The sequence below is a fragment of the Rhinolophus hipposideros genome, assembly GCF_964194185.1.
Source record: "Rhinolophus hipposideros genome assembly, chromosome: 14".
NCBI lineage: Eukaryota > Metazoa > Chordata > Mammalia > Chiroptera > Rhinolophidae > Rhinolophus > Rhinolophus hipposideros.
This window is the reverse complement of record NC_138060.1, coordinates 60,725,965-60,738,072: the sequence shown is the minus strand read 5'-3', so window position 1 is coordinate 60,738,072 and position 12,108 is coordinate 60,725,965. Positions and strand designations below refer to the sequence as shown.

The 12,108-nt window shown below is 51.3% G+C and overlaps 2 protein-coding genes across 6 annotated transcripts; one reads left to right on the top strand and one right to left on the bottom strand.

The window, feature by feature from the left end:
• Positions 1 to 190: 190 nt before the first annotated feature.
• On the top strand, positions 191 to 11,643 carry CCDC51 (coiled-coil domain containing 51). 5 transcript variants are annotated; one of them, XM_081072380.1, is made up of 4 exons: positions 191 to 249; positions 8,748 to 9,067; positions 10,003 to 10,167; positions 10,677 to 11,643. In XM_081072380.1, exons 2-4 carry the CDS (start codon positions 8,756 to 8,758, stop codon positions 11,415 to 11,417), a joined length of 1,218 nt encoding a protein of 405 aa, XP_080928506.1. In that variant the 5' UTR covers positions 191 to 249; positions 8,748 to 8,755; the 3' UTR covers positions 11,418 to 11,643. The 5 variants fall into 5 exon arrangements, with proteins under 5 accessions (XP_080928506.1, XP_080928503.1, XP_080928505.1 ...); XM_081072377.1 differs by lacking the exon at positions 191 to 249 and adding an exon at positions 4,750 to 4,839; XM_081072379.1 differs by lacking the exon at positions 191 to 249 and adding an exon at positions 4,782 to 5,120.
• On the bottom strand, positions 2,537 to 4,700 carry TMA7 (translation machinery associated 7 homolog). The gene is made up of 4 exons (XM_081072182.1): positions 4,604 to 4,700; positions 4,472 to 4,527; positions 4,303 to 4,390; positions 2,537 to 2,888 (listed from the first exon to the last, which is right to left on the bottom strand). Exons 1-4 carry the CDS (start codon positions 4,617 to 4,619, stop codon positions 2,854 to 2,856), a joined length of 195 nt encoding a protein of 64 aa, XP_080928308.1. The 5' UTR covers positions 4,620 to 4,700; the 3' UTR covers positions 2,537 to 2,853.
• Positions 11,644 to 12,108: the final 465 nt, after the last annotated feature.

The window sequence follows — 12,108 nt, the reverse complement described above, 5'->3', positions numbered from 1 at the left end:
CGCCTCCTTCCCGGCATCTCGTGGAGTACCCGCCGGAGGAGTTCGCCGTGGCATTCACACGTGCGCATGTGAATCGAGGCAGCCAGCGTTTAGGGGTTTGGTCGCTGTAACCTCCTTGTCCTCTGTCGGACCCACCCCTCACGTACTCCAGGTTCTCCGGGAGAGTGGGGTTGGGCGAAGAGTATGAATAGAACCGTTGTGAGCAGACAGGTTTGAGAACAGCAGTTGTTTTGAATGTGTGCATTTGAGGTAGGTATGGGAAGAAAGTCTAAGGAAGGGTGATCCTAAAAAGGTGCCTGTGTGGCTCCTCAGTCCGTTAACGTTATTCATTCATTTCTCTGAGAGCACTCGAGTCTTTTACCCAAGTGCTGGTAATATAGAAATGAATGAGGCTTATGTCAAGGAAGGTCCCCTGGGCGGTCCTACAGGTTGAGTGGGAGTTATCGGAGTGAGCACGGAGGCTGGCCCACAAGACTAGGCAGACAAGCAAACAATACAAAGATGGAGGCCATCCAAGTGCCAGGTAGGCGTTATCTATGGCGGAGAGAAGGTAAGGCTTCAGAGGAGCAAGGATTCAAGCTGGGCTTGAGTGCCTGGCAGGATTTTATTGGGCAGCAGTGGTGTTAACGGGCAGCAGACAGTTAACGGGAACAGGGTGTTGGAGAGTAACAGGGGCAAGACTTTCATCCTTTCATGCTCAATGCCAAACGGCCTGTGAATGTCCTATGAATATTTGTGAAAGCAGTAAGTGAAAAGGAGATGGTTGTCAGCATCCTGAGGGTCTTGAATACCTGAGTTTAGGTGTTTTTTAAAAAATTATTTGTTACCGTTGACATTCAATGTAATTTTAATTTCAGGTGTACTGAGTTTAGTTTTTTGAAATAATTGCTGGTTACCTTCAGGTAGTTTCCCAAATATCGAATCCTTAAGTCTTAATTGCTGCAGGTGTCTGGTCCTGTAGAGATAGGACTGCACTTGATTTGTTGGGAGACTTTAGGTTTCACTCTCAGGGGCGTGTGCTGGCTCCCAAGGTTGTTCTCAGTAGCACAGGGCTGGATGCCACCTGGCAAGGTCCCACAGGGAATGCATCAAGTCCAAAGATGCTGCTGTCTGTGCCACTTTCCAGGAGAGGACCAAAGCAGGATTTTGCTCTTTTCCCCCCATTAATATCAAGTACATTAGTCTTAAAACAGGCTTCAATCTGTCAAAACCTTTTCCAGTTTTGACTTAGCAAAATCTGACTAATTCTAGAGTCCTTTTTAAGAACATTCTCAAAGAAAGCTTAGCACTACCGTGTTTCCCCGAAAATAAGACCTAGCTGGACTATCAGCTCTAATACGTCTTTTGGAGCAAAAGTTAATAGAAGATCTGGTCTTATTTTACTGTTAATTTTTGTTCCAAAAAGATGCATTATTGCTGATTGTCTGGCTAAGTCTTATTTTCGGGGAAACACGGTATTAGTATTATTCCCATAGTTGTATCAAGGGTTCTGGAGGGGAAATCCAAATATTTGTGCTTCTGAATTGTTTCAATACATACGCATTTAGCACACATAAATGGCCTCTGTCATCCAGGAATTTACTCCTCCCGGAGTCAAGGGTGATAACAAATGTCAGGAGAGAAAAATGAAAACAGGGTAAGAGACACTGGGACTGCTCCTTTATAGTGGTCAGGGAAAAGCTCACTATTGTAATGTTTCATTTCTCTAAAGGGAGGGAGGGACTTTCCAGTATCCAGAAGAGTGACAGGTATAGAGTTGGTGACAGCCCAGGAAGGCAGGAGCTTGCTTGGAATGTAGGCCATTGCGGCTCAAAATGGATCAAGGGACAGAATTGTAGATACCAAAGGGCATGGAGTGGTGTTCAGGTCCCTTAGGACCTCACTGGTCATTGTAGGGACTCTGGCTTTTGCTCTAAGAAGTCATTGAAGAATTTTGAGCCAAGGAGAAATGAAGTATAACTTCACTGTTTAGCAAGATCACTCTGCGTCTTGAGTGAAGGTTAGACTGTAGGGGAGCAAGGGTAGGAGCAGGAAGACAAACTTGGATGTGCCTGCAGTAATCCAGGTGAGAGATTTTAGGGTGACAATTGGGGGGGCATTGTAATAAGTATGAAGGGATCAGATTTAATTTTCCTGATGAGTTGAATATGGGGTGTAAGACACAAGAACCTAGGAAGGATATTTCTGGAGTCCTAGTGGAAATGCAGACCTGGGGACTTCAGAGTAAGCTTGGTTCTTAAAGACTTTCAGGAATCTTCCTTCCCGTTTTCTTGCCTTTACAACGCATATCATGTGGACTTGTCCTGCTCCCCTCCCACTATGGAGAAGTTCCTTGACAGCAGTAACTGTTCGCTGGTATAAGCCCAGCCTACAAACAGCAGACTCCTTACATGAGCAGATGAACTACCCCATTAAAACAAATAGCAACGTGGATGTCTTAACAGAGAAAGATGGGTTTTCTTTCCAAAGCGCAAATTCTTCCACTAACCTCATGTAATGCTCCGTCGGGTATACAACTACACAAAAACGACAGCCATTTCAAATGAGTTGGTTTAATTCCAGGCAGTACAGAATTTGGGATAGAACAAAGACTGAAGAACACACTTAGGATTCTGGGTCGGGTTTCCTCTGACCTCACAGCTAAGGTTGAAATGGCTGAGTGAGAAGAACTAAACAGATGAGCCACTGTATTATTATTATTATTTTTACAAAAGTTTATTCTTAAATGTACAACAGACTACAAAACAACACTTCATTCTAGCTATAGGTGGCAACAGGTCTTATGGCAGGGAATCCAAATGTTAAAACTGGAATGGAATTAAGGATCACCATTGCCCCAGGCACAAGAACAGCTCACTTTTTGCCAGATTTCTTAATTCCACCTGTGGCTGCAAAGGAAAAAAAAAGTTTCAGCTAGGAAAAAATACAGTTCCTATGGTAGAAACCCCAGGGCCTGACATGGAAGGCTTAAGCTCTCTACTGAGCATTCTTTTTAACATAAGTATATATAGAACTTTACCAATATTGTCTATTCTGGGCAAAAGTAGAATGAGGATGAAGCAGGGGCACAAGAAATGGCTGCACACTGGTCTGGATCTGCACTGTGTTGTGTACTTCACAGACTGGCTTATTTAATCCTCATCCCCTATCGACCCATTTTACAGATAATGAAGTCTTAGTGTTAAGGTATTCAGTCATAAACTGATACGCGATGAAGCCAGGATTCCAGCCTGGGTAGTCTGACTTCCAAGTCCATATTCTTAACTGCGACATCACACCGCAGTACCTTCCATATTATGTTTCTGGAGTCTGGTTTCCTCAATACCTTTATTTCACTTAATTTACAAATGACTATCTATTTGGCACACAGTAACTGAAAACATAGTCGTAGAATTAAGCATGCCTAATATTGGAATGAAGATCCTAAAGGGCTGTGACCAAATAAACCTTAAAAAAAAAAATTAGATGATGTTCAGTGGAAACAAGCCGTATAGGATTTCACTGAGGACTGACCTCCTATACACAGTCAGGCAAAGTGCACGATACCTCATCACATCATTCCAAAATGGAATCTCAATCGCTAGAATTCCCAGGGCCGTGCGGATAATAATGAATCAAACGCACTGAGAAAAGGCCTTGGGAAGCCCTGGATGACGCTCCCATCCCCCCGGCCTCCATCGTCCCCCTCGTAGCTCACCGTGACTCAATAGGGCACACGTAACTGGGGGGCACTAATCACTAGTTGCATGAATGTGAACAGCATTTAAGAAGCACAGAAAACACCGGGGCTGTTGGGCTTGAAAAATCTTTGGTATGTAATCAATTTCTCTTACGTAAAGGAAAAGAAGAGGCAGAACGGTGGGGAATTAAGTTAGAAAAAGCACAGAGCGTAACAGCCTGCCAAGAAACCCGGAGATTTCAGTCTAGGCGCATCCAGAAAAGACTCAGGATGCAAAAGTATATACTCGCGTTAACAACAGTAGTTAAAAAGCAATGAGATATGACTTTGGGGCGAGAAATTGTGGAGGCTGTTTGGAATTATGCCTAAGATATACGAGTTTCTGTGTTTCCACTTCTGCCTTTTCCCCAAGAAGGGAAGCCCAGACCGCCTGGGAGGCAGACTTCGTTTCCAGACCCGGTCTGGCTCCCGTCCCTTGCCGCCGCGGCGAATCCAAGCCTGGCCACCACGCAGGGAGACCTCGCCACTCCCCACCCAGGCAGGAACCGGCCGCCCCGGGCCGCGTCCACCGACGCTCAGGACGTCCGCAGGGCCCGGGCTCCACCGAGCGAGCCCTCACTTACCCAGCGGGCCCTTCCCCGCGGCCTTGGCTTTTAACTCCTCGAGTTTCTTCTGCTCCTCTTTTTGCTTCTGCTTGAATGCCTTCTCATCCTAGGGAGAAGCAGAGCGGGTTCGCTCCAGGCGGGCTCCCCAGCCCCTCCGCGCCCGCCCACGCCTCCGCGCCGCCCTTACCTCGTCCATCTCCTTGGCCTGTTTCTTGGGCTGCTTCAGGGGCTTCTTCTTGCCACCTATGGGCGACATGATCACGCTCAGCCCGGCCCCACCGGGTCCCGTCACTTCGCCCCGCCACCCCCTCACACTCACCTTCGCGGCCGGACATGGCGCCTGCCGCCCCTTCCCCAGACCCTGCCACCGGAAGCGGAGCCCGGCTCCCTCCCCTGAGCCTCCACCTCCACGCGGGCCAGCTGATTGGCTCCGAGTCAGGAAGCTGCGCTCGCGCTGCCGGAAGCGGCCCTCTGGAGGCGGGCGCTAAAGTCTCAGAGATCAATTGAGTGGCGGGGGCCCGGTTGGGGCTGCAGCTCCGGCGCTGGGCTGGCCAGGTACCGGGGTGAGGGGTTAGGGAGTCGTCCTGCCAGGGGAGGCTCCGGGAGCCAGGAGGGGTGCCAACCAGAAAGCACCTGGGACGGCGCGCGGGCAAAGCGCTGCAGGTGGAGGGAAGGGCGTGTGCAAAGGCCTTGAAGTTTGGCGCATTCCTGGAACCGAGGAAAGCACAGCGCGACTGGAGGAAGATGCGAGGGACGTGGCAGAAGTGGGCGAGGGCTAGATCACCTGGTTTCAGAGCTTTGGAGACCCCCCGAAGGAGTTTGGATTTCATAATGTAGTACGACGTGCAACTTTTTGCAAATTGTTTATTCCTCCAATACATTTGTGTTGAGTATTTACTATATGCAGATAATGTCCTAGGCACTGAGGATGCAGCAGTGAAGAAACCAGTGCCTGACATTCTAGTGGGTGAGACAGACCGTGAGCCCAGTAAATAAGTGAGATCCCTGTCCCAGGTCCCGTGATAGTGTGCGCAGAGATTGATGAAGCAGAGGAGGGGGGTAAGGAGCGCTGGGGGGGGGGGATGGCACTGACATTGGAGCAGGACTTGAAGAAGAGGAGGGAGTGAGCAGTACAGATAGTGAACACCGGCGTGAAGCCTCTGAGGTGGGCAAGCTTAGTGTGTGCCAGGTACATGGAGAAGTCCGTGCGTGGTAATTCTGAGAGGTGAAGGCTGTGGTAGCCAACTGTGTTGTGGGAAACATCCCGCAATATGCAGGTAGGTGTATCGCATCACGCTGACTTATAAGTATAATTGACATGGTACATGTCGATTATATCTCAGTAAAGCTGGGGAAGAAAACCATCCTGGTGGCGGCAGCAGAGTGAGGAAAGAGAGACTAGTTGGAAATGAGGTCAGAGAAGAGTGACCGCCAGGCAGTGGATGCCTGTAGGCCATGGAAAGGATTGGCTTTTACCTTGAGAGAACTGGGGAACCATTGCAGGGTTTGAGCCCAGAGAGACATATTGAAAGGACCACTGTGTTGACAGTAGACTCTAGTGGCTAGAGTAGAAGCAGGGAGACCTGTCAGGAGGCTCATAGAATAATCTAGGAACAGATGTTGGCCATTGGAACCAGGTGGTAGCAGTGGCAGGGGCAAGAGTAAGAGGGATTCTGGACTTAGAAAGGAAGTGGCATTAGCTAATGGATTGGATGTGAGGTGGGAGAGAAAGCAGCGTCAGGGATGATAAGAGATTTTTGGCCTGATTGGGACTTGCGGTTCCCATCAACCAAGGTGGAAAAGGCTGTGGGAAAAGCCAGTTTGAGAGGGAAATCTATGATTCCCATTAACCTTGCACACAGAGATGTAGATTGGCTAGTTTGATAAATGAGCCTGGAATTCAAAGGAGAGATCTGGGCTGGAGAAGTCAGTATAGTTGGTTTTTATTTTGAAGTAACAGCTTTACTTAGATATAATTTACATACCATATAATTCAATTTAATGTGGACAGTTCAGTGGTTGTAGTGTTTCACAGTGTTGTGCAACCATCACTACAATCAATTTTAGAACATTCTCGTAGATTTGTTTTAAAGCCATGGGATTAGATGAGAGAAGCGTCTGAGGACCGAGGTGATAGCTGAGCAGAGACATAGAAGTCAGGGTGAGCCGACCGTATTGTGGAGGAAGAGTAGCCCAGGCAGAGGAAGTAGCAGGATCATGTTTAGCATGGTAGGGTGGCTGGGGTGGAGTAGAGAGATGGAGAGAAGGAAGGGGGTGAGGGCTGAGAGGATCGGGGCTTGTTGGCCACTGGCAGGACTAGTGTTTATGCCAGTGAGATGGGCACTGTTAGGGGTTTCGAGCTGAGGGACGTGATCTGACTTAGGAGTTAACAGCCTCTCGTTGCCTTGTGAAGAACAGCTGTGAAGGGCAGGGAGGAAGCCAAGACTTCGTAGGAGGCAGTAGCTGTCATCTCTGCCCGGGGTAGGTATCCTTCCTGGGGTCCAAGAGGGGGCAGCTGGTGGAAGAAGACCCTGGAAAGGAGGCTGAGAAGGTCGGAGGAAGCCTAGAGGGGGTAGTGATTTCAAACAGACAGGGTGTTGAAAGCTGCAGAGAGGTCGGTGAAGAAATGTGAGAAGCACCTGCTGGACCTGGCAGGGTGGACGCTTTGCAGGGCTTCCAGGAGAGCAGCCTTGGTAGGATAGGATTGAGAGAGGGAGGAAGTACTGGTGGCCCAGGTAGACACCTTTCTGCTGAGCATTGCTGAGACTGCGTGCTGTGTTTGGCAGGGCTGTAAGACTGTGTGCTTTGCTTTGATGAGGGGTACACCTGCAGGATCGTTGTGGGGTCACAGCTTGGGCGCTGTGGGCGCTGGCATGGAGGCCTAAGAGGCTCGCCCAGCCATTTGGGCCTGCATGACTTGTGCTCCCTTGGGCCCTATGAATGGGACCCAGGGGTTCCGGTACAGCACCAGCTTGGGACCACTGTAACAGGGATGCCCCCTTCTGTGGCTCTCCGCTCAGGCTCACTTTGTCCAGGAGGTATGTCCCTCCCTATCCAATTTTGTTTTCAAGAGGGCTTGAGCTTCTCTAAGCACAGCTCAATGGGTAGAAGGTCCTGAGCGGGTCTCTGTTTCACGTCACCATACATCAGGAAGCCTCTTTGTTACTGGAGCGCCTTCAATTTGTCCTACTGTCTCCAGCTTCCTCTGCTTTTCTCTCTCTGGCCTGGTTGTTCGGCCACCAGGTGTCACTCTTGACAGCCAGAGTCAGTACTCTAGGGCTTGTGGGTGGAGGGGCAGCTCGGCCAGGAGAGGGTGCTGCTGGCTCAGGTTTGCCCGGGAGCCTGCATCACATGGCCTTCTCTTCAGGGGTTCCTGGGTCACAGCTGCTCTTGTGCTCTGGCAAGGCTTGACTGGATAATGGGAGACTCCCTGTGCTGTTGAGGTGGAGAAGTAGGCGTTGTTGGGGCCCAAACATCAAAGCAAAGTTGAAAAAGGAAAGATTAAAGAAACCTAACCTGTTGAGCAGTGACTAAGGTTGGAGAGGAGGGAGAAAGCTTAAGGAAAGTGAGAAATGTGAGACTGGCAGTTGGAAAGTCTGGGCTTGCAGGGCAGGTGGAGAAGGGTTAGTGTGAACCTCAGAAAAGTTGTCCTCTGTCCCCGAAACCCCAGGAGCCTTTATCAATCTTTGTGGGGCTTTGACAGCATGGGCGCAACTATGGTTTGAGAATTTTCTTTGACATTATCAGAAACCTGGGCATCAGAATTCTTATCTGAGTTACAACAGAGCTGGGGCATGGGGAGAAGGTGGGTGGAATGAGAGGGTCTGGTTCGTGTGGCGTCGTGGAGGAAAGTGGAAGGTGTGATTTCTGACACATGTTCTTTCCTGATGTGTCCCCTTGTTCAGGTGCAGCCAGGGGGAAGCCTGACCACAGTGTCGGCTGTCTCCAGGCGCAGAGTTGCGCTAAGTTTGGACTTTTTATTTTTTTTCATTTTTATTGGAGAATATTGGGGAACTGTGTTTCTCCAGGGCCCATCAGCTCCAAGTCGTTGTCCTTCAATCTAGTTGTGGAGGGCGCAGCTCAGCTCCAGGTCCAGTTGCCGTTTTCAGTCTTTAGTTGCAGGGGGCGCAGCCCACCATCCCATGTGGGAATTGAACCTGCAACCTTGTTGAGAGCTCGTGCTCTAACCAACTGAGCCATCTGGCCGCCTCTCTGGGAGCTCAGCGGCAGCTCGTTGTCTTCAATCTAGTTGTGGAGGGTGCAGCTCACTGGCCCATGTGGGAATCGAACCAGCAGCCCTGTTGTTCAGAGCTCACGCTTTAACCAACTGAGCCATCCGGCCGCCCTAAGTTTTGACTTTTTAATGGAAGTTAAGTCATTTCAGAACTGTCCCTCGGTCTCGAAACCTGACTTATGCCCATCCTTTCTCAGCCACGAGTTGATCTGCCTGGTGTGCCCCACAGGTCTCCCGATGACAGGGTGCAGCCCTGTGTTTGCCATGCAGCACGTCATGGGTGTGCCCGCTGTGCTGGTGCGGAGAGGCCTCCTGGGAAGGGACCATTCTATGACCAGGACTCTCTGCAGCCCGGGCCCCAGCCAGCCGAGAGAGAAAGGCCCTGAAGAGGTGGCTCTTGGGCCGTACCGCCGCCTCACAGCGCTGGGAAGAGCCCTGGGCCGTGGCATTCAGCAGCGAGCGTCCTCCACAGCCAAGACTTGGTGGGACAGATATGAAGAGTTTGTTGGACTCAATGAGGTTCGAGATGCCCAGGGAAACGTGACTGAGGTGAGGAGGGGAGCCTGAGTGGTGGGCCCTGCCCTCTGACTGGGGAAATAGAGCCCGGAGGCTCCTGCCAAACAGGTCACCAGCCACGTGGCTGAGAAGCTACCATGATCTGTCTTTTCTTGAACAAATACCTCTAGGAGGGGGATTTGACTGTTGCTCACAGCCTGCTGGGGTGAAGATCTCTGTGTAACTGTGCCCGACCCACCCACCCCGAAAACAAGTGTACCAGTGAGTCCCTAGACGTTAGCATCTGTTCTGTCAGGCCAGCAAACACTTCCTTCATTGATGGTTTGGGGGTTGCTGTGTAATTAAAACACCCCTGGTGAAGGCAGAGGCCCTGGGAAATGTCATTCTGTGAGGTGGAAAGAGCTGCCTATGTTTGTTAAGTCATTTTTGGCAGTGGAAATGCATTCTGCCACCTCTGTTCCCACTCCTGCCTCTGCCTGGGCCTGTGTTGTGAGGTGGGAAGAACCCGGGCTTCAACTGGAAGTTTTGAGGTACAGTGCTGTCTCTCCCCTTGGAGGTCATGACCTTGGTTGAGAGGGGTTCCTGGACCTGCAAAATGGAGGCTGTTGTGAGGTGTAAATTAGGTAACACACGGAAACATCTTTCATAGGTTCCTTCCTGATGTTTGTGTCAGACTAGAGCTGGCTGGGTTTGGTGGACAAAGACTGCATTCCTAGCTGTTTTTGAGGTTCTCAGGGGCATGTTTTTTCAACTTGAATGGATAAATCCGGTGCTTCTGATGGGCGTGGCCCAGGGCTGCACTCAGGAGCCCTGGGTGAGCCAGGATTATGTGTCCGAGGGACTCTCTTTCCACCCTTTGCACCAACACCCCACTGCCCTGTTCTCAGCCACAGCCTTCTTGGGAATAGAGCGGAGCCCATGTGGGTATGGAGAGAAGGGGCAGATGGCCTCCGTTGTTCTCTCCACAGGCGGAGAAAGTGTTCATGGTAGCTCGGGGGCTCGTGCGCGAGGCTCAGGAGGACTTGGAAAGGCAGCAGGCCAAGCTGAAGGAGGTGAGGGACCGCTTGGACCGCATCTCCAGAGAGGACAGCCAGTATCTGGAACTGGCTACCCTGGAGCACAGGATGCTGCAGGTAGGTGCCTTGGCAGGCAGCCCTCCGTCACCTGGACAGGGACCCTAGCCTGGCAGGTCCTGGAGGGGCAGGGCGGAAACCCTGACTGTCTGGTGTTTGGAGACCTGGGGAGGAGGTAAACCGGAAGCCCCTCTTGGAAGGACTGGGCCCCGGGCTTCCAGAACCCGTCCACCCACTTCCTCCTGCCTGGAGGACTGGGGTCCACGGTCCAGTACAGTATAATTTGGGTCCCAGATTGCTGAGGAGAGAGCACCATGGAGGGGGTAGCCCCAAGAGTGCCAGATACTTCCTGAGATTGCTCAGGTAGGAGCTTAGTGCCGCTCATCTCGACCACCCTTGATATCCATCTGCTCGCCCCACCCAGCCAGATTTGTGCTGCCTTCATTCATTAGCATGTAATGTGTGCCTGGCGTGGGGCTAATCCCCAGGGACACGGTAGTGGGACATCTGCTGGCAGCTGAAGCTGCAGGGTCATATTGCTGCTGTCTAATACCGCTTCATTTCCGCAGGAAGAGAAGAGGCTTCGCGCGGCCTATGTGCGTGCTGAAGACTCTGAGCGAGAGAAGTTCTCACTCTTCTCTGCAGCCGTGCGGGCAAGTCATGAGAAGGAGCGCACTCGAGCGGAGAGAACCAAGAACTGGTCCCTCATCGGGTCAGTCCTGGGCGCCCTGATTGGTGTGGCTGGTTCCACCTACGTGAACCGTGTGCGGCTACAGGAGCTGAAGGCCTTGCTCCTGGAGGCACAGAAGGGGCCTGTGAGCCTCCAGGAGGCCATCCGGGAACAGGCATCCAGTTACTCCCTCCAGCAGAGGGACCTCCATGACCTCATGGCGGACCTAAGGGGCCTGGGGCAGAGCTCTGGGTCCCAGGCAGGTACTTCCCCGACCCGAGACAGAGACACAGATGTCCTTTCAGCTGCCTTGAAAGAGCATCTCAGCCATTCCAGGCAGGTCCATTCCTGTCTAGAGGGTTTACGAGAGCAGCTTGACGGCCTGGAAAAGACTTTCAGCCAAATAGCTGGGGTGGTTCAGCTTGCAAAGGCTGCAGCACATCCAGGCCTGGTGGACCCAGCAGATGGGGCACTGCCTGACTCCTTGCTGGAGCAGGGGGGTGTGATCTTGGCGCTGTCGGACATGGAGCAGAGGCTAGAAGCCCAGGTCAACAGGAACACCATCTACAGCACGCTGGTCACCTGTGTGACAATTGCGGCCACCATGCCTGTGCTCTACATGCTTTTTAGGGCCAGCTAGCACCTGGACCCTCCTCCAGAGGGCCTGAGAGATGGGTATGGATGCGGATTTAGAGAATCCCAGCAGTGAAGTGAGCCTCAGCTGGAGTCTGAGTACCATCTCTGTCGCTCACTAGCAGGCACACTTGGCTTTTTAGGCAATGCTCATTTACAGTAATTATGAAAAATTTGTGCTAGTGTCCAATTAAAATGTCTTTGAATTTGTATTATTTAAAGTAATTTATATCGGACTGAGTTTTGTCTGTTGGTCCCTTGGTCATGGTCTGGAATTACCGTAATCACCCCTTTTAGTTCCTCTCTCATCTCCATTGGTCTTGTCCTTGGTGCAGCACCATTTTGGATACACTTACCCTTGAGGCCTGGATTTTCATTTTGGATTTTCTGGCCTGCCCTCCGCTTGCCCAACCCTCCTGTGTCAGGTGGCATAGGCGTTCCTGTAAGTGGAACCTAGCCTGCTCCCCACTCATTGGTGACCATGGTTACTGCCCCTCTTCTGGATCACTTTCTCTGCCATGGTGGGGAGAACCTCCTGAATCTAACGCTGGAGCAATGATCAGGGGCGAGCAGGGAAGAGGGACTGGTGGGGAGGGTTGATAAATATTGCTGGGGACATAATTACAGGGATTGGTGGTCAATCTGGGTCCCTGGTGCAGAGTGCTTTGGGCAGTACTGGTGTGCCACTAGTGCTGGGT

Coding starts and splice junctions, on each gene's coding strand:
- TMA7 (XM_081072182.1), bottom strand. Junction 4,391..4,471: donor AGGCCAAGGAGATGGACGAG/GTAAGGGCGGCG, acceptor GCTTCTCCCTAG/GATGAGAAGGCATTCAAGCA. Junction 2,889..4,302: donor CGCGGGGAAGGGCCCGCTGG/GTAAGTGAGGGC, acceptor TTTCCTTTGCAG/CCACAGGTGGAATTAAGAAA.
- CCDC51 (XM_081072376.1), top strand. CDS start 8,648: ATGGAAGTTAAGTCATTTCAGAACTGTCCCTCGGTCTCGAAACCTGAC. Junction 9,068..10,002: donor CCCAGGGAAACGTGACTGAG/GTGAGGAGGGGA, acceptor TTCTCTCCACAG/GCGGAGAAAGTGTTCATGGT. Junction 10,168..10,676: donor TGGAGCACAGGATGCTGCAG/GTAGGTGCCTTG, acceptor TCATTTCCGCAG/GAAGAGAAGAGGCTTCGCGC.